Genomic DNA, 25,000 nt, shown 5'->3' with positions numbered 1-25,000 from the left:
TCTACATAATATGCGTTTAGTGTCTTCATTCCTTTTTGATGACTTCGTGAGTCTACAAGCCTTTTGAGGGAAGCTAGAAGAAGAGTACGGCCGTATGCGCTACTGAAGCCTCTCGACTTGACGTAGTTGTTCCAGCGCGCTCCCCTGATTCAATAGATTCTGGGAGACGGGACTAGCCCGGTGACGGGAGAAAGACAACCAGGGTATCTGATTCCTCCTTTGGCTTGATTGATGGCCTTTCCAGTCGAGTTAGTTCCCTTCTTTTTTTGCTAATCAATATCATTTCATGTTCCAACCTGGGCATTATGGTGGAGACACGAGAGATCACACCTGATCCTATGATCCATCCTGCAATTCAAATTCATTATTGGTGGGTTTCGCAATCAATCCTTCCTGGGCGAAATGGGTTTAGTCTTTCCTCAACCCAGCAGCGGCTCACAACTACAAGCTGTGAATTTCCTTTTCTTTAGCTTTTCATATTGAAATTACCGATTCTCTCTTCGGACAACCTACTATATAGGAAGGATAGGAAGGGGAACCCTCTACGTTTTACCTTACGTGGATTTGATCTAAGTGAGCTCGCCGAGGAGCTGGAAGCAGCGAAAGCTGAAAGATCTGGCCCGGCATCAACGAATTGCAAGGGATCCCCACCAATTCTCGAAGAAAACGGAGGCTGCCAAGGTGGCTTGGGACGTGGTCTGCCTCCCGAGAGAGGAAGGAGGGCTTGCTTCCGACCGGTTCTTTCCCGTTGTGCAGGTTCAGACTACCAACTAGCTAATGGAGTGACCCAGGTTCGACGTAGTTGACTCTTCCCCTCAACCTCTGAAATTGGAGCTAGCTATAGAGCGCACTTTTTCTATGCTTTATTTACTTACTATAGAGGCGGGGACAGGATTCGAACCTTGAAAATGATTCCATCTACCACCCACAGGTGCCTGATGTGGGGAATCAACAGCTGGAAAAGGTTACTGCTTGGGTTTTTCCCTGTACCACAGGCAGACTTTCCACAGCGCTTGGCTGTTCCACTGGATATGGAAACAGTCCGCTAGTAAGATGGGGCGTAGCCTTTAAGGTGTTGGGGTGCCTAGCGCCTTGAACGAATCGGCACTCTTAGCCGTGAACAAAAGAATCATTCAATCCCGGGACAAAGGGCTGAAGGGAAGGACAATAAAAACAAGGGCAGCTATTTAAGCTGACTCTGCTAGGTCTCCTCTTCGGCGAAAGATGATCGTCTACGGAAGAAGATTACCCGGTATCAGACTCTAGACGAATATCCTCCGATGAAGCGAAATCGCTTACCAAAGCATCTTCTGACTGAGCAGCAGAAAGTGATTCGAAAACAGCCGTGGCTACATCCGATGGAGAAAAAAAGTGCTTTGCCTTAGCCGACTTTCATTCAAATGTCCTTTGAAAGATTCAATTCAGTCAGCGGTTCGTGGCTTTGATTCATTCTAGCTCTTAGGGATTTCAAAAGAGAAAATAGAGAGAGGGTTAGTACACGTGGGACTTATGCCTTTCTTTTCGGATCAATGAGACAAGGAGTTACTCAGAGCTGTAGTTAGGGCCTTTGCCTGCCAAAGGAATGGGACTCCTTCTAAGCGAGTCAATCCCAGTAGAGAGAGGAGGATCCGCCGTTTTCTTTAGGAAGTCCCAACGCTGTGACGCTTCCTGTCGAGTACAATTAGGACTTGAAGTTTGTTTACACAGTAAGAGAAAAACAATTCTAGAGAATGGAAAAAAGTCTTGAGCAACTTTTTTAGATTCTATTCTTTAATATAGCATCAACATGACAATAACATTACAAAGCGATATAGGCATTTATCCCATCCATCAACCGAGAAAGACACACCTACGTTACACTAACAGGAGCGCGCTTCTTTATTCAAAACAAAAATACATTATGAAATGAACCCACATATAAAAGTGGGTTGGTCTGCTCATTATTTGTGTTCTTTATTCATTATTGAAATACAAATTCAAATAACACCTCCACTATACTAGTGATGGAGGGGATTTGCGCCGGATGGAACAAGGCGTTTTGAACCATAGACTACTGTTGCTGGAATGAAACGCAGCCTCGGAACAGAATTATGCTGGTTGCTGGGCCCTGATGGTGGAACTGGCATTTTGGGGGGGAAGAAAGCGGCCCCCTTTTGCGGCGGAGTGGGCAGCATCGCTTTCCCTCGTGTAGCTATGATGCCTTTATTGAATTAGATAGTTCACAAGAAGAAGAAAAAGCAGTATTTCGCGAATTCTTGCCATCACTGGAAAACAAATTGAGCTGTAGGCATCAAGGTAAGGGACCGAGATTATATACTGCTGCAGAAGCGGAATCGAAGGGGTTGGTTGAAAGGTAAGGATAGCGTGATTGGCCGATTGGTTGGAAGGTAAGGATAGCATGATTGACTGGTTGCGGGTCCTTTGGATCATGGGCCACAGCTACTTGGGTAGAGACCGATGAACATCATTTGGACAGATCCAGCGGGCCTTCTTCCATGTACTTGGGCTTGCTTTGATGGTTCATGTAGGCTGGGGTTGCTGATCTTAGGTCGAAGTACTTCTTCTCCCTCTCTCATAATATTGTGAGAGGGTTTACTCTCTTCTGTGCAGCCTGATTCTAATTTCGTAAATAGAATAGGCTTCGCTTCTCCTGTCGCGAGAAGGCGAGGTGGCGCCCCTGCTGCTGGATATGATCTAACGATGTTGATCCGAGAGAGTGATCTGTAACTCGAAATATATATAATAGCCTGCAATGATATATTAGTAAGGATCAAGGTATGCCTGCTGCGTGAATCGATCATTTTACTAAAAAAAAGATCTTCCGCGGGTAGACAAGCTCCGGTACGCTGGGGGATAGGTCGATTGACCTGGTCATATCAAAGCAAATTGGTCTTTTTCCAAGTGATCGAGAGAGTTAAGATCGTCTAGCTATGCCAACGGGGTAATGAGACGTGGCTACCATGGAAGTACCGACGCGAGGGACTTACTTTGAAAGGTCTCTTCTCGCACTTATCCAAGGACAACTTCTTCGCTCAAAGACTTCTTGCTTGTCTTCCCCGGTCTTTCGACAACGGGAATGAAGCCTTGCCTTTCGCTGCTAACCTCAACAATGGAGTTGAGCTGGCTACTAACGAAATTGCTTCAGTGATGCTTGCTTCATCAAATCCAAATCAAAGATAGTTGGCAGGGTCAGACGAAGAGAAAGAAAGAACACAAACAAAGACCGAGAGAGATCAGATCCTTGGAAGATCGGCAGAAGAAGCTAGCGAGGTAGATGGAAAGGGTGGTCGATGGACAGAAGCTGGTAGGGAGGGAGATGCAAAGATAGGGGTGCACACAGAACAGAGATTGAAGATACAACGGGTTCAGAACAGAAAGGAAGGAGTTAGGGGAAGGTAGGTAGTCGATAAAAAGGGGCCCCATCCACATTAACAACATAACGAGGGATAGGAAGGGGGAACAGGTTCGGGAAGATGTTGACAGATAGCAGAGAAAGCCTTCCAGGTTACCAATAGGTAGGAGGTTATCCCTTAGAAGTGGACCGGGGAAGCCAAAAGATAGATGCCAACGAGAGGTGAACTCGGTTCAAATCACCAATATCAAGTTGATGGGAAAAACCCATCCTCAGTTCCGAAGTAGAAGTCCGAAACCAATAGTTAGGACAACAGAATGCCTAAAAGCAAGAGCTATAACACTATAAAACAATATCTCATGTCTAATACCTCAGCTGATATTACCATTTTCACTAGTCTAGTCGATTTCTTGTTTCGTGCGAATAGGACTTCAATTCCCTATGTAACAGAATCTCAGGTTGCGAGCTTTAAAGATAGATTGTTATCTCTGGCGGATGATGCTGATGTTGAAATGTCTTCTTGGGTAGACCACGATCTAGAGGGAATATTACTCGACTCTCTGGCCCATTTCATCTATATGCGGAAATATGATGTCTCCTTTGACGCATCGACCGGGGTTCGGTATAACCCGAACATTATTCGATTCCAGTTTTTATCTGATCTAGCAGATTCTCGATCAAGGACTCGGCTTACAGGTTTTAAGCTATACGAGTTTACCCCAAGCGGTGGTACGGTCGAGACAACCAAAGTATTGGCAGAAGCGGATAAATACATATCTAGCTCCGTACTCAAGTCTTTACTTGTCTACTTCTTAGACAGGGCTCGGGTTGATGGGGATGTGTTATCTTTATCACAAATAGAAGTGATACAGCACTATACCGGGAGTAAAAAGAAAACCCGGGGGCTCGGGTTGCTATACTTTGTTTTGGTTGATCTAACCATAGATAGCGTATGCATGGATCAATTTGTATCGGAAATGATTGAAGCAAAGAAGCTCAAGTGCTTCTGGCAGCGGTGTCTAAACATAGCAGCTGTCGGCTTTGAGAGCCGGGTAGCTGTACCTAGCTTCAATGCAGTGTTCAAGCAGCCAGTGTTGCTGCCAAGGTGGGGTTTATCCGTCAAGGAAACCACTTGCAGCCGAGACGGGCGTGTGTTAAGGCCATGGCGGGGCAAGCTCTACATTGATATAGAGGGTCATATTCGTTGGGAAGGACCAGAGACAGTAGTGGAGTTATAGGTAATTGGTAGTTATTGCTTCTCTGTTGGTGTTCGATCAAAGATAGAGGTATAGGATTTTTGTAAGTAAAGGGGAGGGAATAGGGGTTTGGTGGGCGGCGCATACCCCGGTGGCTTTCGTTCGCAACAAGGTAGCCGTAGGGAAACCTATGGCTGGATTGAATCCTGCAGGAGCTATCCGCAGCTTTGAATTCAAGGAAGGGCATAAGAAGAAGAGGGATTCGATTGCTAGTAGAAAGTACAGGTTCAGAAGTCGAAGGGGAACCACATAGAAAGGGTTCGAAGGAAGGGATTTGGTAGTCGGTCGAAAGTAGCTGTTTGGTGCTGATTGATGCGAGTAAAATCGAACTATATTAGGCTTGATTCCGAGGTGAAATCGGATATGTAGGCAAGTCAAAGACAAGAAAGAAAGAAGTTTGACCCCAGCCCATGTATGTATTCCTGACGCAGTCTCTAGTCTTAGATAAATTGGTGGTAGCCACTACGTCAAGAGAAAAGAAAAGACTGTCTGGCTGTAGCTGAATGGAGAAGGAGGGGTAAGGGCAGACCGCAGCGGGTTGGGTGTCTTGGGTGGCGCGCTATAGATCGGATTCCTACGTTGCTAATTAGGGACACGGGCAAAAGAAGTCACACCTATTTTATTGACTTCGGCAATGAACTCTTACGTTGCTTTTAATTTACATTGAGAATTTCACCTGCCTTTCCGGGTTTGAGCTTCCGAATTCATCTAAGGTTCTTGCTATTCCCGGAGAGTCAACTCTATCCACGGTCCAATTCAAAAGCGACCTGTGCCACTTTTTCCTCTCTTTCTTGTCTCCCCCACTTCGTTCCTTTCCTATTGTTCCTATTGTTGAGTGAGTCAAGCGAGTCTGTTTCGTTCCTCTTTCTTAAAACTTAAAAGAGTGGCTAATTCCACTCTTCCCTTCTTCCGCCTTGGCTGGTTGCTGGTTAGTTTGAGGATTCTCACTTCCCTTCTTCGAGCATAGCATGAACGACGTCAGACATCAAGAACAAGGTAAAGGTACGTCAGTCACTGTCCTGTTAAGGAGTGAAACCACTCGACTGTAAGGAGAGGGCAGGTACGTGTAGTCACTCATAGCTGGCTATATGAGTAAGTACGTACCTACATTGACTACGTGACAGCAATAAGACTCTTAATCGCTCGTATCCCATACCCATGGGCTACTTCACTGGTACAGTAGATAGTTAAGAAAGAGAGCTTAAGGTGCTAATAATCTCTTAGAATCTCTTATATGTAAGGTAAAGGCGTTAGCTCCCCTCGCTTCGCTCGCCTAAGAAGGAGCTGTGGGGAAGGAGCTGTGGGACTTTTTGGATCAATTGCTGAGGAGCAGACGATCTTGGCTTAGAGAAATGCGCCTTTTAGCTTGTTATCGCTTTTTAGGTTCTTGCTCTGGTTTCAGGGAATCCCTCACCCAGTTCCATATGGGGATGAATCCAATCCTATCCTAGGGCATTCACCTTTCTGGGAAGCCGGTCCCTTTACATAGCCATAATAGGCAGTTTTTTCGAAGTAGCTGCAATTGAATCGGCTGGTCTAGAATCAGCTGCTAGAGAATAGGCCGCTAGGGATTTGCTAACTGTTCAATTCACCAGTGTTCTGTTTGCAATTGAATGCGTATCAGCTGTGATTGAATCAGTAAGCGCGGCAGATCTTATCTATAAAAAAGGACCCTCATTCGATCTCAGATGGGATGAATACAAAGGAATTTGAATTTGGACGATGCCATATTCCTTATTAGATTAGATGTCACTTTCTTTAGTTTAGCAGCTCCGGTATCGGTAGCATTCACAGCTGATTCTTGAACTAATAACCATAAAGCAGAGACAGAGAGAGGAATGAGTACCACAGACGAGCTACTAAGGCAGAGAGAGGCTACTTTCTAACAACCATGTTAGCAAGCCTCAATTACATCGACCCTTTCTTTTTTTCTTTCAAACCCTATTGCCATCTTATTTTCCGAATCTAAATCAAACTAGTATCCACCTTCCTCCTTTGCCGGTATCCTACGATCTATTGACTAAGTCATTTCACACTAAGCACTGAGAACATGGGCCCGTACCGTGCTACTGCCTTTACCTAGGATTCTTTTCCTCACATCGGATTCTTAACTAGAAAACTGAAGCTTGCGAGATTGCTTGGTACCCTTTGCACTGTTTGCAAGCCTTTTCCCCTTGGACAGATAGCGTTGGGAAGGAGAGAAGGAAGGCAATCTGAACTAGCTGGAGCGTAAATACCAATGGTAGGAACATTAGATAGGTTGGCTAGGAAGACTCTTTCTTTAGGTCTAGTGGGTGAACTATTTTAGAACTCTCTTTTCTAACTTGCTAACTAGAGCATACACTCTAGAAAGAAAGCATTATTCTGCTACCTAAGAGGTAGGGCTTGCTATAAGATGCTATAAGATACGGCATGGAAATCTCTTCCTAACAGTGACAAACAATTTGTATTTGATCGAAAGGTCTGGCCCAACGTATTCACATCGTTGAAATACGAGGTAGCAGCCTTCGCTTTGCAATTGCGTTTGATTCATTCTTGGGAGGGTGTTTTCAGTCCTGGGATAATGTTTGTCAAAAGGGTCTTATGGCCCCTAGATATTCAGTCTAATACCCAGGCGAGGATTTGCGCTTTTATGACCGGTTTGGTCTTTGATCAATTGGCTAGTGCTTATGAGGGTGTGTATCTTCGTCCAGGTAGGTTTGCTCAGGTTATGGAAGGTGCCGGGAAAAGGCGTTTGTTTGTCATAGGTAACTATGTCAAACAGCGTCTTCTCCGCCCTGTACACGATTGGGCTATGTCGGTTTTAAGCCGACTCCCATCAGATGGGTCCTATCATCAGGTGCCATCCATCGGTTATCACGCTGGGCTCCAAAGGAGTGTTACTCTTTTGACTTGAGTTCAGCCGCCGACCGGTGGCCTGTGTCCATTATGCATGATTTAGTAGCGTGAATTTTCGGGCCAACTATGGCTTCGTGTATAGTTCATGGTTGTCTAGCCTTAAACGCAGCTTACTTGGGCTTCCCTCTCATTAAGGGAAAACCAAGGCAGTTGTGTTTCGTTGTTGGACAGCCATTGGGCTACTACGGCTCTTGGGCTCTCTTCGCGCTGTCCCACCATTATGTGGTGTGGATGGCGGCCCATCGTGTAAATCAAAATCGGAGGTATCCATTTACTCGATACGCTCTGTTAGGTGATGATATTGTAATCGCCGACGAGCGAGTGGGAGTATGTTAGGCTTTGAAGTTATGGTAAAGATCTTGGACGCAAAGTCCATTAGGTCGAAAACTGGGGCGATAGAGTTCGCGAAGCAGTTCTGGGTAGATGGGATCCAAAAGGACCTCTCCCCAGTATCTGCTCGTGCAATTCTGGCGTCTAACTCTCTAGTAGGTTACTGTCAGCTTGCAGCTAAGTATGGGGTGGATAAAACCGCCGTGCTTCAGTTTGCGGGAGCGGGTTTCCGTGTTCGGGCTCGTATGGATTCTCCTACTATCAGCAGGAGATATAAGAGGATCCAGCGAATGCTGGACAAGCCCCCAATGGGAGTCATGCCCCGGAAAGAGGCTTCGTCACCAATCGGGAAAGACTGGCAACCTTTAGAGTGGTGGATAGGGAGGGGGAAGCCCCTCTCTCCCTACCTGAAGGGGATTATTGTCAGTTCGGCTTGAGGGTAGTAGGCCTAAACAATTGGCCCTACCGCCAGAGGACCTGATGTTCGAGGGAGAGCGGGTGAATTCCGAGTACACTCTTCTCCGTAATTGGATGGAGATGTGGCTCAATCACTTATTGTGGTTTGCTCGTTTGCACCTAGACCCCGATCCTTCCTTTCATGATCTTTTCAACCCTCCGGTCGTATGTACAACATACAAACGGAATGATCGTTATGACCTTAAAGAAGGCGTGTGGCGTTTCGGCTTGTTATGGAGGATGTATGATCTGGGGGAGGGGAAAGGTCCTGGCTGGACCCCACCTTGTCTGATGGCAGGTGAGGGTGTAAAGGAGGATTTATCAACCCATGCTGAGGCCGGTAAAGTAATAATACTGGCCTCGTATCAGGGTATACTGTTAGTCTGTGACTAAGGCTACAGTGGAAAAGGTAGACTTAGACATAAGTAGATAAGAACGAATCGGATCGCCTCATTCTTGAACCATGGGTGAAAATGTGGCTAATCTCTGCGAAGGTTCGCAGGAATATGCTCTTTGCCTTTAGCCTGGCACTTTCCATTTCATCAGCTGCTGTTAGCTCTCCAGGTAGCGACGGAACTTAGGGATGAACGGATTTCTAAGTTTTCCGCTTTGACTTTAAAGAAGAAAGTGACGAAGTCTCCCCGACTTTGATTTGGGGCCCGGCTACGATCCGATCTGTCTTCTCTTATGCTAAGATATTTCTAGTTACCTTGCAAACACTCTAAGACGCAACAACAACGGTTATTCAACTAAGACTTTTCTTCCGATAACAAGAACAGAAACACCGGTTGTTGCCTACACTGGTTATTCAAGACCGGCTACGAGAGCTGTACCACCGAATACTGAATCAATTGCTAGTCTTCCCACACCGCTGACTTTGACAGAAGCGGATTGCCAAGAGTTGATTCATTACCATTTGTCCTGAAAAGCCCAGGTGGAACATACAGTAAACCCTGCCCCAGTCATTCTAGCAGAAACTTTCCGATCACTTCATCATTGTAGACTCTGTGGAGAAGGAAGGTTCGTAGGATGTTAAGCAACATTTGACCTACGCCACACTTTCGATTCCCCTAATCGAAGGCATTGAAGGTCGGCAAAAAGCAAGCTAATTCGGGGAAACGGCTCTCTTCCAAATTCGAAGACAGAGGGAATTTGGCTATACCACACAAGATGACAGGCAGTGAATATCCCCGAGTGCCTCTTTTCCGCGAACTCTTTCAGTAAGAATGTGGAACTCTTATTCGTGACTTTTGATCAAGACGAGGAGGAGCTCCTCTTTTTATCAATCGTAACAAAGCAGAAATGATTTCGTCTTGTAGGGACGACCGACTTGGAATTGGAATGCAATGTTGGCATTTACATTCCCTTTTTCAACTTCGGATTCAAATCCTTTTTTGGTTCCCGGCTTACTCTAAGCTAGACAAAATCCCTTCTTTCAAAGTCACTAGAAAGATAATAAAAGAATCAAAAGCTCTAATGAGCTAACCAATCCTCCTATCCTATGGGAATGCTTTCCTAAACTCTGATTGCTCTTGCCGCTGTGATCTTTTCTCTTGCTTTTTTTCGTCTGCTCTATTTAGATTGCAGTGGGGCGCATATACTCATTCACACTCTCTTTCTCTTTGCCGGAGCGTCGCTTGTCTACCTAATTATGCTATCCGAAAGCAAAAATGAAGTTATCATTTCCTTCTTTATATATATAATTCTAAATTTATCGATCGGTTTTTTCCTGGCAAAATCCGTCATGACGTTCTTTCTAGTGGCTTTCGTTTTCCTTTTGTCCAATCTTTTCTTCGCCAGCTTCCCTCTTTTAAAGGCTAGAAGGAGCAAGAAGCCCTTGTCCCATATCCTTTTAGCGAATAAGAGAGAGGGCATCCAAATCCTCCTCGTTGCCTATTTCCTTGTCTTGGGGGCTCTTCTTAGGCAATTGAGTAGTGGATCTGCTGATCTGGCTCTGTATTCAAATTGGCTCCAGGGACTCGGGATTCAGATCGGATTCCTGATCATACTTGTTTATTATTTTCGAAAGGATTAAGGTAGTCCTAGTTTACGGTGGGTGGGAAATTATTATCTTTAGGTCTTTTCTTTGCCATGGGATGTTATACTAGGCTTGGCTGGAGTGCCTTTATTTTTGCTAGATGGTGGTCGGAGTATGACAGTGAAAGAGCAGGACATCTTTCACGTACAGAAAGGCAGGCCTTTCTCATGGTGAGTTCTCCTTTGTTGGGTTGCTTCCGTGAGAAAGGGAGGGGGGAGTGGTGAGGCGGGCCCCTCTCTAAAGATCTTTTCCTCTTTAGCTTATTTCTTGGTCATAATTAAGCAATTGTCTCAGTTTGAGTTATTACTCTAGCTGCAACCTATCTCATATTGGGGAGAAGTCTACCGCTCTCGATCAAACTATCAATTGAATAAGAGAAGACGAGGATGCATGTAATTCAGGCTGATCTCCTCAACGGAGGATTGCAATCCGTTGTGAACTACGTCCCTCTCCTTTCAGTCGAACCAAGAGTCTTCACTCCGCTCCCTACCTAAAGGTAGAGTCAAAACATTAGCCGCCAAGACCGAAAGAGCAGCTGATTGCTTTAGTCGATCTCTTTTTCTTGACACTCCTCCTCTGCGCCGTGCTCTCTAAATAGAACCTCTGATGAAAGGCTGCCTTCCTTTCGATCCAGTCCGACTAACTGTTCTGATGATTATCCGCCTAGTGATGAATCTTATCCGCTTATACCTCATGAGAGAAGGAGTCTGATTTAGGAAAAGAAAGAAAGAGAAAGGAAGAAATAGGAAGCAGAAAGAGTCCCCTCTGCGGATGTGAACTATACAAATGTGAAAAAGAGTTGGAATTTGACCTTCTGAATTTGCCTTTACCTTGAAAGCAGTTCTCAATTCCATCGACCCTTTGGCGAAGTAGGTGACTTTGGAAGCTCAAAGAAGATCTCAATCAGCAGAAAGACCGGATTTGAGTCTTAGTTTTGGATTCTAAAGTGAGTCCTATCTCTTAGCAAAGGAAATGCCTGATGAAATTGAGTTACTTTTCTATCCTAGAAATATCGTAAGAGAAGAAAAAGAATGTTACGCCCAATTCTTCCCATCCTTTCCGTTGGTCAACAACCAAAAAAAGAAAAGTCCACTTTCGTTTTTCACTAGTCCTACAGGCAGGAAGGAAGGACTCCCTTTCTCTTTCTTTCTGGAGGGAATCATTTTCTATATTCGAATAGAATCCAAAAAATGCCAAAGATCCTTCGACCCAACTCTCCTCATCTTCCTATTTATAAGCCACAGCTTACTTCGACGTTTCCAATTTCCCATAGAATCTCCGGAGCTTTCCTAGCCACTATCGTTTTCTTTTTTTATCTTCTTTGTCTTAAAATAGGTTTGATTTGCTTCACCTATGAGAATGTCTACCAATTCTTCTTTTTTTCATCAAAGCTCATCCTAATCTCCGTTGGGATTATTGCCTTTTTTTCCTTTTACCATATTTCTAATGGAATTCGTCATTTATATTTGGTTTTTTCTTCTTCGACCTATTCGATTTTTATGCCCTTTTTCATTTTCATAATAATAGGAATACTCCTGTTTTATGAAAATGAGGTGGTTTCGTATTGTGAAGGCCTCCACGCCTTCTCCTCCCCTAAGACTCCTCAGGAGGCAGGAACTCCCCCCCAGGAGGATCCGGTTCCTGAACCGATGCCTCCTGAGATTCCACAATTGGACCCACCTCTTGTTTCGGACGAGGACCGGAGGCAAATCCTGTACCGACGCTTTCTTTTTCTGAATCTCGGGGGGATACCAACCTACACCGGATGATATCTATCATTGATCTACAATTGATAGTCGAGCGGAGCATCGAGGCTGCATTGGTGGATGATGGGATTCACCCCACCGACATTATCCCCAGGTATGCCAATATTCGCGGGATTATCCATTCTCCGCAAGGATCACTTTTGAGCGAGCGAACCTATGGTTCATACGTGAACCAGATAAGGGAACAGGGTACACGACAAAGTGTGCCCTATCAACGGATTAGGAGAGCCATTCTCTCCTATGATCTTGTGTTCCCGCGGCAATGAGCCATGAAGAGCTCTATTTCTTGGTTGTAGCCTTTAAAGTCCTAGAAGGCGAGGCCCCCCTACCTCCATCAGGGGTTTGGGGAAATTTCCCATGACAAGCAGGACCCTTCACAGCTAATCGATCTATCACTCAATCCCAGGCCGTTCCGTCATTGTCTGATTTTTTGTTGTCTGATCACACTCGAAATTATGTATCTACTTATCGTATTTTTGCCCCTCCTCGGTAGTTCCGTAGCAGGTTTTTTCGGACGTTTTCTAGGATCAGAAGGAACCGCTATAATGACTAGACCTGCATCTTTCTTTCTTTTTTTTCTCATATTTTCTTTGGTAATCAATTTTATGATGATGTATAAAGCCCTACTTTCCCTTTCCATTTTTTCAACAAAAAAAAGAAGATGTTTTTGTTTTTTTTAGTAGTTCTTATATATGTGCTGGTAGTATGTCTCTCGCATCTGATGCGTTTCCTCATTTTTGAAAAAATCCTGGCTTTTGTCGGTGTGACGGCTACTTTTTCTTGGGGTTTACATGTCTCGTCGGGGTCGCATTCAAATGCGGAGTCCCAATCAGGTAGTTCCATAACTAGTGTTCCTGTATTGGAGTCTTCCTCGACTTCTGAATCCCTTACTACTTTTCGAAATGTTCTTATGGTGGATAACGAAAATGAACTCTTTGCGCGAATCAGAGTTCTGGAGCAGCAAAACTTATATAATGTACCCCCGCAGAATATGAATGGCGAATATGAAAGACTTGTTCGAGAGCACTTCGATCAAGCTCTGAATGTGAACCATTATCGAGAAATTTGGGATCGGGAATATAACGAATTACTCTTTTTGGAGAGGAAAGCTATATTGCAAGATAGGCTCCACCATCTTCTGATTACAGAAAGAAATATTTCAAGAATTATGAGGCTTTCCCCTTATGATGATATCAGAAGGGAAGCGTATAACTTTCTTCAATATAAGGTGGAGCCGGTTAGCGGCCTAAACCATCCCTTTCAATGGCATATCATGGACGGTAGTCTCAATTCCTTTATAAACCAGCTGCCCTCCGACGAGGGAGTGGCTAGACAATCGGAATTTTACCGGGAATTCTATCGCCATTTCACCGACCAGGATTTCCGCCGCTCCGTGGGCTTGCCGCTGCCCTAACTTGCGGTAGAACTACGTCTGACCTGACCCCCACCATCCAAAAACCAAAAAGGGGGTTCTCTTAAGAGAGGAAAAAGGCTTTGAAGATCATGCCCCTCTCTTCTACGCCTTTGTCCAAATAATCCCATCTTTTCCGTTGGTCAACAACCAAAAAAAGTTCTATCCTTCTTCACTACTCCGACTTTCTTTCTGTCTGGAGGGAATCATTTATTCTCAATCAATCATGTTTCCATTTCGAAGTTCAAGTTCCAGTGATACTTCTACTGTTATAAATCCATTCGGAACTAGTAGTACTACTAGTACTGCGATAACTAATCGTACGGATCAGTCTACGACGACTATTACCGATTCTACTTTGACTCTGGCTCCTTCTCATTCCGACGGAATTTATGAGGATCATCCTGGTCTTATTAACCCGCCCAGTGAAAATATCGTAGAGAGACAAAGTGCTATCCGCGAGAAAGTAGAAGAATTAATGTTGGGAGCTGAAGCTGAGGTTCCTGAAGACATCATTCTAGCTGTAGCCGAGGAATTGCATGGAGAAAGCAATAATGCTGAATTTTTACAAGACATTTTAGATAATTTAAACAGAGCAGGGACCGCGGACGCAGACTTTCAGAATGCCTTTCAAAAGTTTTTCATCCGCAGCCCCCTTGAGCAATTTGAGATTCTTCCATTGATTCCTATGAAACTAGGAGACTTGTATTTCTCATTCACAAATCCATCTTTGTTTATGCTACTCACTCTCAGTTTTTTCCTACTTTTTGTTCATTTTGTTACTAAAAAGGGAGGAGGAAAGTCAGTACCAAATGCTTGGCAATCCTTGGTAGAGCTTATTTATGATTTCGTGCCGAACCTGGTAAAGGAACAAATAGGTGGTCTTTCCGGAAATGTGAAAGAAAAGTTTTTCCCTTGCATCTCGGTTACTTTTACTTTTTCGTTATTTCGTAATCTCCAGGGTATGATACCTTATAGCTTCACAGTTACAAGTCATTTTCTCATTACTTTGGGTCTCTCATTTTCTCTTTTTATTGGCATTACTATAGTGGGATTTCAAAAAAATGGGCTTCATTTTTTAAGCTTCTCATTACCCGCAGGAGTCCCACTTCCGTTAGCACCTTTTTTAGTACTCCTTGAGCTAATCCCTCATTGTTTTCGCGCATTAAGCTTAGGAATACGTTTATTTGCTAATATGATGGCCGGTCATAGTTCAGTAAAGATTTTAAGTGGGTCCGCTTGGACTATGCTATGTATGAATGATCTTTTCTATTTCATAGGGGATCCTGGTCCTTTATTTATAGTTCTTGCATTAACCGGTCTGGAATTAGGTGTAGCTATATCACAAGCTCATGTTTCTACGATCTCAATCTGTATTTACTTGAATGATGCTATAAATCTCCATCAAAGTGCTTATTTATTTATAATTGAACAAAAGCGAGGAATATATCTCTAGTTCCGGTTTTCAATCTGCATATAAGCTTACCAATGACTGCTATATTGTTCAGTACATAGTGAACAAACCCTTTTCAGATTCAAATGAATGGAAACCCCCTACAATGACTGCGGTTCATATATCCGCTGCTATAACTGCTTATGCTCGTATTCATATGTATCCATTTATATCTAGGCCGGACTGCTTATATACCGATACCGACTCTGTATTTCTTCAAAACCCGCTGCCAGACGAATACATCTCATCCACGGAATTAGGGAAATTCAAACTCGAATCAACACCCAGATACTGTATCTTTGCTGCGCCAAAGGCCTATTTTGAGTATAACGAAGACAAAGACAATGTCTTGAAGTTCAAAGGGGCTGCTAAGGAGTATGTAACAGAAGAGTGGTTCCATACAGTCTTACAAGATCCGTATCACACAGAGCAACATACAATTCACTCAGATTTCAGAGTCTCTTTGAAACACCTCAAAATCATGAAAGAGAAAATGAATTTCAAACTCTCTCTGCCTGACAGCACGAAGAGGTTGCCGATCTATCACCCACCACAAGGCAGTCAAGAAGGAAAACCCCAGTGGGTTGACACCCAACCTATAAAAGTTAGGGATGTTGGTAATGAAGACGCTAATACAATTCTAGAATTCCTTCGAAAGGATCTAGAGAAGAAGGACTCTGACACTACTGAGAAAAAGCCTGCCAATGAAAGCTTAGAAAAAGAGAATGATAGTCAAGAAACCAACAACAAAAAGACATCCTGGTAGGACCTAGGATTGCTACTTCGATAGTATCCCACTTTACAGGAAGCAGAGGTGTGGAAGGGCTCCCCGCAGCAGCAGCACCAAAGATCGAGTCAAGAGCTGGCTTGACGCCTACATAACCCACCACCAGGAGACTTCGGGTATCAGATCAAATGTAGTTCTCCTATCCCAATCTTAGTAATGCAAGCTGAAGTTGTCTTTCCTCCCATTAATAAGTTCCTCTTTAAATGCCCCCCATTTCTGTTCTCCTGTTTCCTTGCACCACACCGATTCTGAATACTTCTGGTAATATTGAATTAATAGTTGGTACTTTTCTCTCCTTTTATCTTTCTTTGTGTCTACTTCTATAAGGAAATTGAGAAGATCCTCAACTGGTATAGGTGCCAGCAACCCCTTGTATGAATGCAGTGGGTGTTCTCTTGTTTTCTCGTAATAAGGGTTCACTAAATTCGTTATGAGAAATTCATTCACTATTGAAAGTGGATGCTTCATCTGCTCAAAGATGGATAGATATAAATTCGGTATTTCTTTTGCTAAAAGCGGTATAGTGATAAAGTTATCATGAACAGTGTAGATAGGATCAATATTTCTTATTACAACGGCTTCAATCATTTTCATGGCTATGTACGCATCTTTTTGATGGATGAAGTTTGCGCACGTTGAGGTGTTTGTCTTTCGCTTATCCCTCTTTGTGGTTGGTATATTCACAGTGATGGTTCTTTTCTTTCGGGTCTTCCTATCTGTGACCGTTATCTTTTCTTTATCGAAAGACATATAATCTTGTTTTGTTGAGAAAAAGGGAGTGCTATAGACTACAGCTCTACCCATAGTCGAACATAACCAACCGACGGTGGCAATCAACTTCAAAAAGTTATCAATATCGGGATACTTATAGATAAAGAACTCTTTAACAAGTCTCGCAAGAGAAGATGAATCCCGCCTGCTAAGGTAAGCCCCATAATGCTCGCTAATATCCTGTTCCATACTTTTGAGTGTCTTCCCATAGACCATGGGCATGAATAGTTGTTTGACTAGTTTTCTATTCATAGCTATCAGTATGATGTTCAAGATGTTTTTATCATCAATTTTCTCCCTTAAAAAGGACTTGATTTCCTCAAGCATGAGGGTATACAGATCTTTGATCTTGTTATCATTGCTGGATAAGAGGTTTGTACTCCTTGCCATTTCGTAGTTAAGCAAAAAGTAACTCATTATTTGATAAGCACTGGAAGATGCATCCTGACTTATAGGCGTAACCCTATTTGATTCATCTTTATCATCATACTCATTAAGGAGGATTTTCGCCATGAACTGAAACGGATCGCTCGCATCTTTTGCTGTGCTTATTATATTCTCATACGAGTTCGAGAGATAAGATTTCTTATTTTTATACCATTTCAGAGCCTCCTCATAATTCATGAATTTTTGATATTTAAAAGCGGTGGATGTTTCTATTATATCCCGACTTTCCGGAAAGGATGTGTTATTAAACACCCGGCCTGTTTGAGAAAACAAGAGCAGGCTTTTAGCTAAATCACGCTCGTGGAAATGCAATATACCCGAACGGTAGATTCTACCACGGAAATCCAAAAAGGCAGGAAGATAGAAATCATATCCTTCGTAGGCAGAAGCAACCTGCAGTATTAAACCCTCAGTAAAGGCTTGTTGTATCTTAACAGATACTTCCATCAAGAGGCTTTCAAGGCTATTCTTTTCCTGTATCCCCTCTAGATTCTGAAAATAGAAGGATCTCATCAGATCCAATGCTTTTTTAGGGTTGACCCTAGCAAGTAGCTCGGGCATAAGCAGTCCTTCCTTTTCTAGGGCAGGACGATTCCCCTTGATAAAGTTCAACAACTTTTTATTAATCTGAAATGCTTGGCCCTGAAGCCCATTCAATAAGGTCAACGTTTCATCACATTTCTCTCTCTTTAATTCAATGTTGAAATTCACGAGGTTTTTGGATGACATAAGACTAATGCGATTATACACTTCCATGTTAGGTTGGTTTAAGTAACCGCCTTGAAGGTCAGATACACGAATAGTGCCCGAAGACGATGTGCGCCCATCTGGGATGTGCCAATCCACCGGCTTGCAAACCATTGGAAGATTGAGCATAGCTGGGAGTTCACTTATCTCGAAGTTACAAACTAGGTTTAGCCTTGTCTTGACATAACCCTTACCTTTCTCTTTAACTACTGCAGTTCCCTCGTGAGTTAGCTCATAGTGAAGTATACCATGTTTTGTTATATAACTGAGCAGGGTTTCCCCTAACATCCTCTCTTTAAGGGTGGAAGTATCAGGCTTATTATCCAAAGGATTCTTTTGAAGTCTAGAAACTTGCGTTCGAATTGTTGTATCCAACAACTCAATGAAGGTTGCTGCTCTTACCATTGTTCTGACTTTAATACCACTGAATGCTAACCCCAGCACCACCAAAATAATAGCTTCCAGCGTGTGCACACCGAGGGGAGATATATACCGGTCATACATAACACTAGGTAACTTCTTATGCATGTATAACTTAGGAGGTTCTTCCATGTTGAATACCATCTTCATTAAGCGGGCAACAGCCTTGTAGGTATTTCCTTCCTTAGGGAATAGGGACACATCCTCAATCTCATGCTCTAGCATAATATAATCTATATGACCGGTTTTCTCGAAATCCACCAGGAGTTTGACTACTCTTTCGATAGGCTTTGATTCTTTACTGACGGTAAGAGCTTCTAGTTCATTTAGAAATCGATCCCAAAACGAGTCACCAATGTGGAACTTTCTTGTATGAACATTCAATTGTCTCATATTTCGATTTTCATATCGATTCATTATCCCTATTCTTTTCATGGGATAGCACCATTCATGTCTATTGATCAGATTATGACTACCAAACTGATAAGCCAAAAGCAAACTACGGGACTGGGAATGCAAAAAACGAGGAACATCGAACTGGGAATGCATAAAACTAGGTACATCGGACTGACAATCACTGAATCGGGAAACATCGGACTTGAAATCAATTAAACGAGGAACATCGGACAAATAAGAATTATGCCAACTTGAGGGGTTGGGCTGCCCTAGACTGCTTTGGGGGAGTGCTAACCCGCGTAGATCAAACATGTTCATGGTGGTTTTCTTTTTCGACAACTTTTTCCCTCAGAAGTAGAGGTCACAATTGGGTCTCCCCTCGGAGGGGGTTGAGCACAACCTAATCCCGACAAAGAAAATAGAAACCGGCGATAGGAATCAAGAATCGACAAAGTAGGACATATATGGGGCCCCATATGAATTGCAGCATCCATTCGGTTGTATCTCTAGGTTTCTGGTTTTGTTGTCTTTCTTTCCTTTGTTTGTGTTGGGTCTCTTTCTGTTTATCGCTCTCTCTCCTGTGTGTGTTTCCCTCCTGCATCTGTCTTCTTTTCCCTACCTATCATCTCTGTACCTGCTTTTTCTCTCTATTTCTGACCAACTATCTAAGCAATTGTTTGTGTTCTTTGTCTGCCCAACTACTTAAAGGGTTGTCTTTTCTACTATCTCTCTCTATGGTTTGTCTTTGTTTGTGTTCTTTCTTTCTCTGACCAACTACTTAAGCTTGTGTGTTGTGTTTCGTACTATCTTTCTCTGACCAACTACTTCAACATTGTCTAAAGGTTCTAAAATTTGTGTTCTCTGCGCAACTACTTGAACATTCTCTAAAGGGTCACTTTTTTGTGTTGGTTAGCAACATTCTCTAAAGGGTCACTTTTTTGTGTTGGTTAGCAACATTCTCTAAAGGGTCACTTTTTTGTGTTGGTTATCAACATTCTCTAAAGGGTAAGTAATTGATGTATGTGATTTTATCCCATGAAAAATACAAATCCCGTAGTGCTTTTTCTATCGTCAATATCTCCACCATAATCGCTATCACAATATCCCATCAACTTGGAAGTATTGGAAGATGAATAAAACAAGCCAAAACGAAGGGTACCTTTGATATATCGAAGTATCCTCTTTGCCGCCATCCAATGTGCTTGGCTAGGAACTTCCATGTAACGACTCACAATTCCAACCGAAAATCAAATATCTGGTCTAGTGCAAGTCAAGTACCTTAGACTTCCAACAAGACTTTTGAATGTGGTGGAATCAACACGGTCTTCATTCTCCTTAGTTTTGGACAACTTTGCTCCATGCTCCATCGGCGTGCTCACCGGTTTGCTTCCAAGCATGTTGAACTTCTTTAGCACATCCTTTGCATAGCTTTCTTGAGAGATGCAAATTCCTTCCTCCATTTGATTTACTTGAATTCCCAAATAATACGACATCAATCCCATGTCACTCATTTCAAATTCTTGAGCCATGGACTTCTTGAAATCTTCAACCATCCTCGGATTGCTTCCGGTGAAGATGAGATCATCCACGTAGACACAAACAAATAGCACGTGTCCATCTTCCACCTTCCCATAAAGTGCATACTCACTTTGGCATCTTGAAAATCCATCATCTTGCAGATATTTGTCAAGACGACTATTCCATGCTCGAGGGGCTTGCTTGAGCCCATAGAGTGCCCTCTTCAACTTCAAAACTTTATCTTCATGATCTTGAACAACATAACCGAGTGGTTGCTCAATATACACATCCTCCTTAAGGTATCCATTGAGAAAAGCGGACTTAACATCCAATTTTTGTATCTTCCAATGATTTTGCGCCGAGAGTGAGATTAGTAGCCGAATTGTCTCCAATCGGGCCACCGGAGCAAACACTTCCTCATAATCAACTCCATGTTTTTGCTTATAGCCTTTCGCTACCAACCGGGCTTTGTACCTCTCAACTTCTCCCTTGTCATTCTTCTTTGCCTTATACACCCACTTGACACCAATGATTTGCTGATTAAGTGGTCGTGGTACTAGCTCCCATGTGTCATTCTTTTCAATGGCTCGAATCTCTTCATCCATGGCTTCAATCCACTTCTTGTCTTTTCTAGCTTCTTGAAAAGACATAGGCTCGGAATTATTGGAAGAATTTCTTAGGACGGACGAAGACGTTCTTTTTTTGGCCTTCCCAAAAGCTTCTTCAATTTTGCGAAGAATCTATAGAAGTCGGATTTGGTTTTTGGATATTTTTTGGTCAATCCCAAATCAAAATGGGATTTCCACTCTTCTGAAATGTTGATGTAGTTTGGGAATTAAGGGTTAAATCAACTGAGTATTCAACTTTTTGAAAAATATTTATAAGAAAGAAAATGGTGTCCACATAGGGAAAGCTGTGTGCAATGAAAAATGCAAGCATGGCTTGGGGAGGGGTTTTTCTTTATTTAACTAACATAACAAAGAAATTATCTACTCCACCCGACTAGCTCCGGGTTCGAATCCCGGGCAACCCACTGTCATTTCGAAATTCTATGGATTGGTTGACACGAACATATAAGTCATGTTATACTGTTGAATAACAAGCCTTCCATTTTCTATTTTCATTTTTAGTATAGAAAATTCGTGTGCTTGGGAGTCCTTGATAATTAAATAAACCAAGATTTTACCATGACTGCAATTTTAGAGAGACGCGAAAGCGAAAGCCTATGGGGTCGCTTCTGCAATTGGATAACCAGCACCGAAAACCGCCTTTACATTGGATGGTTTGGTGTTTTGATGATCCCTACCTTATTGACCGCAACTTCTGTATTTATTATTGCCTTCATTGCTGCTCCTCCAGTAGATATTGATGGTATTCGTGAACCTGTTTCTGGATCTCTACTTTACGGAAACAATATTATCTCAGGTGCCATTATTCCTACTTCTGCAGCTATCGGTTTGCACTTTTACCCGATCTGGGAAGCAGCATCCGTTGATGAATGGTTATACAACGGTGGTCCTTATGAACTAATTGTTCTACACTTCTTACTTGGTGTAGCTTGTTACATGGGCCGTGAGTGGGAGCTTAGTTTCCGTCTGGGTATGCGACCTTGGATTGCTGTTGCATATTCAGCTCCTGTTGCAGCTGCCATCGTTGTTTTCTTGATCTACCCGATTGGTCAAGGAAGTTTTTCGGATGGTATGCCTCTAGGGATTTATGGTACTTTCAACTTTATGATTGTATTCCAGGCTGAGCACAACATCCTTATGCACCCATTTCACATGTTAGGCGTAGCTGGTGTATTCGGCGGTTCCCTATTCAGTGCTATGCATGGTTCCTTGGTAACTTCTAGTTTGATCAGGGAAACCACAGAAAATGAATCTGCTAATGAAGGTTACAGATTCGGTCAAGAGGAAAGAGGAAGAGGTGGAGTCCCTATCAACCCATTGAATGTCAGCATTGACACTCCCTTCAGCCAAGCAATGAGCCAACTCAAGATGTCCCTAGCTTAAAGGCGCGTCATTAAAGGCACTACCATGGAAAGCCAATTCCAATATGAGCTTTGGTGACATTTCTTGCTTTTGCATTTCTCTGAGGGTTTCGAATTCCGGAGTTTAAGCCCTCAGAGCGTCCACTCTAAGCTCTTATTGTCTGCCCCTAAGATCTTTCTTAACAACCAATTAGCCGAGTTCATTCGAGTTTGTCCTTCCCTACCGACCGAGACTAGGTGTTGGAATTAGGATTCTTTCTTTACCTATTTTAAGCTGGTCAGTTGCTCTCCTTCTATGGATATTCGCTGGGGAATGAGACTTTTCAGAAGTGCAAAAAATTGTGTATATATAGAAGTCATGTTCAGTGATCCATGGAGAAGAGATAGGGAAAGCAGCTCAAAGGCTTAGATCAGAAGGAATGCTAGCTACGAAGTACTTTCAAATCCTACCCCAGTTTCTAAGATCCAACTCTAAGCGGGAAGGTAGCTGCTAAATGAGATAAAAGAAGGGATTCATACCCGAAAGCAGAGAGAAAAGCGGGCATGAAAGCATAGTTTCCACCTTTCCGGGGTTTCCATTCAAAAGACTCTTCTTACCTCGACTTGTGAGATTTCTCCATTCCCGAACTTCTTTTCCAGAGAAGCTAACCAATCCCCAAGTGCTCTTTTCTGGAATTCGGTCTAGTTCGCATTAGATAAACCTTTCTAGTTATACCGAGGTGCAAGCCTAGTCCTATAAAGACTGTTGACTTATGACAACTATTAGGTGAGGATGGTTGAAGTGTAGCCAGTTAGGCGAAGACGGACTGATACGAGTGGAGGTCAACAAATAATGAAGTGGAACCCATCATAGTAGTGGGGTGTAGAGGTGGATGTTCCGAAGCCGCCTTCTGAAGAGGCTAGGTGTAAGTTGGTCTGTGCAAAGAGATAAGCCAATCCGCATCTAAGGCAGTCCGGATAGACAAAAGGTATTTCATTAGGAGTTTCCCAGGGAAAATCGGACAAGAATAGAATCAAGGTAGTTTGCTAAGCTAAGCAAGGAAGGAGCTTAGTGGGTAGTTCTACCTCAATTTGCTTTCGCAAAGGAGACCCTAGTCTGAAGCGTATAGCGAGTGAAGTCATAAGCGTACTGTTCGTTGTCACTTCCTCCTGCCGTAGCTACGCCGTAGATGGGAGATAGCGAGAGTGGTCAGTAACTTATTTGAATATGGTTCTTACTTGAAGCTAGTCGAAGTGAAAGGTAAGCTTCCCGATCGACCATTTTCCCCTTACTTATTTAGGACTGCAAACTAGTCTGACCGAAAAGCTCGTTCTGAACATCACTCATTTCCGAAAAAGAAAAAAAGAAGAGGAGATGGGGTAAGAGCGGGTTCGGCCGGGAACAAGTAAAACGGATACCGGGGTAGGAAAATAGATGCCCCAGTACAGAGATTGGTGGTAGAACGGAAAGGAAGAAGAAGACAGGTTTAGCTCAGTTTGAGTAGCACTTCCTGTGTGAGAAACTTGTGAGAAACTAACGTAAACTACACCAAAGAGGAGGGGCATAGGGAATCCCGTACCGATGCGACTAGACACCGCATGAAACTGGCAATCAAGGGATTTGGCTCATTCAATGCCTGCAAGAAAGATGATAAAAAGATCACCGCCTACTTGCTCATGTATCATGTCATTCTTACTGACTGTACCATCACATCAAGGTGACAGGATTCGAACCTATGGCCCTCTGTACCCAAAACAGATGCGCTGACCAGACTGCGCTACACCTCGTCTCACCACCCCGGAGCATATAGATCCACCCGATCGATGAAGACTCAAAGCGAACTCGTAAGCTACTGGTTCATTCGAGGCACAGGGATGCGAGAACCAATCCGAAGAATCAACTGCTTTTTTTATCAAACCCGCCTCCAGCAAGACAAGATAGGGGGACGCCAAAAAGCCGTATAGTGCAGGAGCGCTCCCCAATCAGATCTAACTGGCTGACTCTTGAACTTGAATTTCCAAATCCGGCTTGCTCCCGGTGTTGCGACCTTTGGACCCTTCGCCCGCTTAGAAGTGGATTCGAACCACTGACACAAGGATTTTCAGTCCTTTGCTCTAACCAGCTGAGCTACCTGAACCACTTTCCTAAAGTCTGTTTTCTTCATCGAATAGGGCCCTACCTTACCACAACAGACGTAAGGGAAAAGCCCTTGACTTTACTAAAAAAATAGTTAGGGCTTTTTTCGCTTGTTCGTCAAGCTTTCGAGCAGCTCTTTCAACTGCCGCCTAATCTCCCAACATGCTCAAGAACCGAGAGCCGCCCAGGGACTGGACAGCCGGAGGGAGCTTGCAACTAGAAAGAAGATAGGTCGGTCAAAGAAAAACAAGGCGCAACGGGCTCTCCGCTCCTAGTCACTAAGTAGTGCTATTCTGTCCTCCGGGGGACTCCACCAAGAGGTTCTTTCTCTCACGCCCGCCTTACTTTACTTCGGATGCCGGAGGAAATGGGATTCGAACCCATGATACAATCTTTCTTGTATGTCGATTTAGCAAACCAATGCCTTAAACCACTCAGCCATCCCTCCAAGTTCTTGATCGGAATTTGATGTGCGGTTGGTTGCCTTTGATGTAGATTTGATGTAGAAAGGCTATCTGATCCGATCAACGGCCGCCTAAGCCGTAGCGCGATAGCGCGCGTACTCTTCTTCTATGAGCGAGACTCTATCCAGATCTCCCACTCCTTCCTTGGGCGACGCCTTCTTTTCTATGAACAGCCCACCACTGAATGATGAACTTTCCAGTTTTCGCCTCCGACCCGAGAAAAGACACGGTCAAGCCAAGCCCTTACCCGCCTGAATGGAATGAATATCTCCTTCGTCAGGTCGAGAAGGGAGAAAGCCCGGAGAACCGGGCTTGCTTAGCAACCAAAGCTAGCTTATTAAGGCGAAGGAATTTCTCGTTGATTGCACGAGTTAGCCAGCAAAC

The 25,000-nt window shown here is 43.5% G+C and overlaps 4 protein-coding genes, 2 non-coding genes and 2 pseudogenes across 6 annotated transcripts; 4 read left to right on the top strand and 4 right to left on the bottom strand.

Annotated features, from left to right (window-relative positions):
• Positions 1-1,929: 1,929 nt before the first annotated feature.
• Positions 1,930-2,524, bottom strand: LOC127240803 (uncharacterized mitochondrial protein AtMg00170/AtMg00620-like; annotated as a pseudogene).
• A 4,647-nt stretch (positions 2,525-7,171) lies between these two features.
• Positions 7,172-8,567, top strand: LOC127240812 (uncharacterized mitochondrial protein AtMg01110-like; annotated as a pseudogene).
• Positions 8,568-13,733: 5,166 nt separating this feature from the next.
• LOC127240798 (ATP synthase subunit a-like) lies at positions 13,734-15,089 on the top strand. Its single transcript, XM_051259625.1, has one exon. The coding sequence runs from the start codon at positions 13,734-13,736 to the stop codon at positions 14,961-14,963; it is 1,230 nt and encodes a 409-aa protein (XP_051115582.1). The 3' UTR covers positions 14,964-15,089.
• On the top strand, positions 15,067-15,901 carry LOC127240810 (DNA polymerase-like). Its single transcript, XM_051259634.1, has 2 exons — positions 15,067-15,722; positions 15,766-15,901. Exons 1-2 carry the CDS (start codon positions 15,067-15,069, stop codon positions 15,899-15,901), a joined length of 792 nt encoding a protein of 263 aa, XP_051115591.1.
• Positions 15,898-18,846, bottom strand: LOC127240809 (probable DNA-directed RNA polymerase). Its single transcript, XM_051259633.1, has one exon. It carries the CDS (start codon positions 18,844-18,846, stop codon positions 15,898-15,900), a length of 2,949 nt encoding a protein of 982 aa, XP_051115590.1.
• Positions 18,847-21,153: 2,307 nt separating this feature from the next.
• On the top strand, positions 21,154-22,073 carry LOC127240801 (photosystem II protein D1-like). The gene has a single exon (XM_051259628.1). It carries the CDS (start codon positions 21,234-21,236, stop codon positions 22,056-22,058), a length of 825 nt encoding a protein of 274 aa, XP_051115585.1. The 5' UTR covers positions 21,154-21,233; the 3' UTR covers positions 22,059-22,073.
• Positions 22,074-23,728: 1,655 nt separating this feature from the next.
• On the bottom strand, positions 23,729-23,803 carry TRNAP-UGG (transfer RNA proline (anticodon UGG)). Its single transcript has one exon. It is a non-coding gene; the product is annotated as a tRNA-Pro (tRNA).
• Positions 23,804-24,079: 276 nt separating this feature from the next.
• TRNAF-GAA (transfer RNA phenylalanine (anticodon GAA)) lies at positions 24,080-24,153 on the bottom strand. Its single transcript has one exon. It is a non-coding gene; the product is annotated as a tRNA-Phe (tRNA).
• Between the last annotated feature and the right edge of the window lie 847 nt (positions 24,154-25,000).

Source organism: Andrographis paniculata, unplaced genomic scaffold (assembly GCF_009805555.1).
Source record: "Andrographis paniculata isolate CXL003 unplaced genomic scaffold, ASM980555v1 Contig7END, whole genome shotgun sequence".
Lineage (NCBI taxonomy): Eukaryota > Viridiplantae > Streptophyta > Magnoliopsida > Lamiales > Acanthaceae > Andrographis > Andrographis paniculata.
This window is presented reverse-complemented; position numbering and strand designations above follow the sequence as displayed.

What these genes read in the sequence shown, in the direction of transcription:
- LOC127240810 (XM_051259634.1), top strand. Translation starts at nt 15,067, where the DNA reads ATGACTGCGGTTCATATATCCGCTGCTATAACTGCTTATGCTCGTATT. An exon ending in AACAACAAAAAGACATCCTG is followed by an intron (nt 15,723 to 15,765) that starts GTAGGACCTAGG and finishes CCCACTTTACAG; the next exon opens with GAAGCAGAGGTGTGGAAGGG.
- LOC127240809 (XM_051259633.1), bottom strand. Translation starts at nt 18,846, where the DNA reads ATGAACATGTTTGATCTACGCGGGTTAGCACTCCCCCAAAGCAGTCTA.
- LOC127240801 (XM_051259628.1), top strand. Translation starts at nt 21,234, where the DNA reads ATGACTGCAATTTTAGAGAGACGCGAAAGCGAAAGCCTATGGGGTCGC.
- LOC127240798 (XM_051259625.1), top strand. Translation starts at nt 13,734, where the DNA reads ATGTTTCCATTTCGAAGTTCAAGTTCCAGTGATACTTCTACTGTTATA.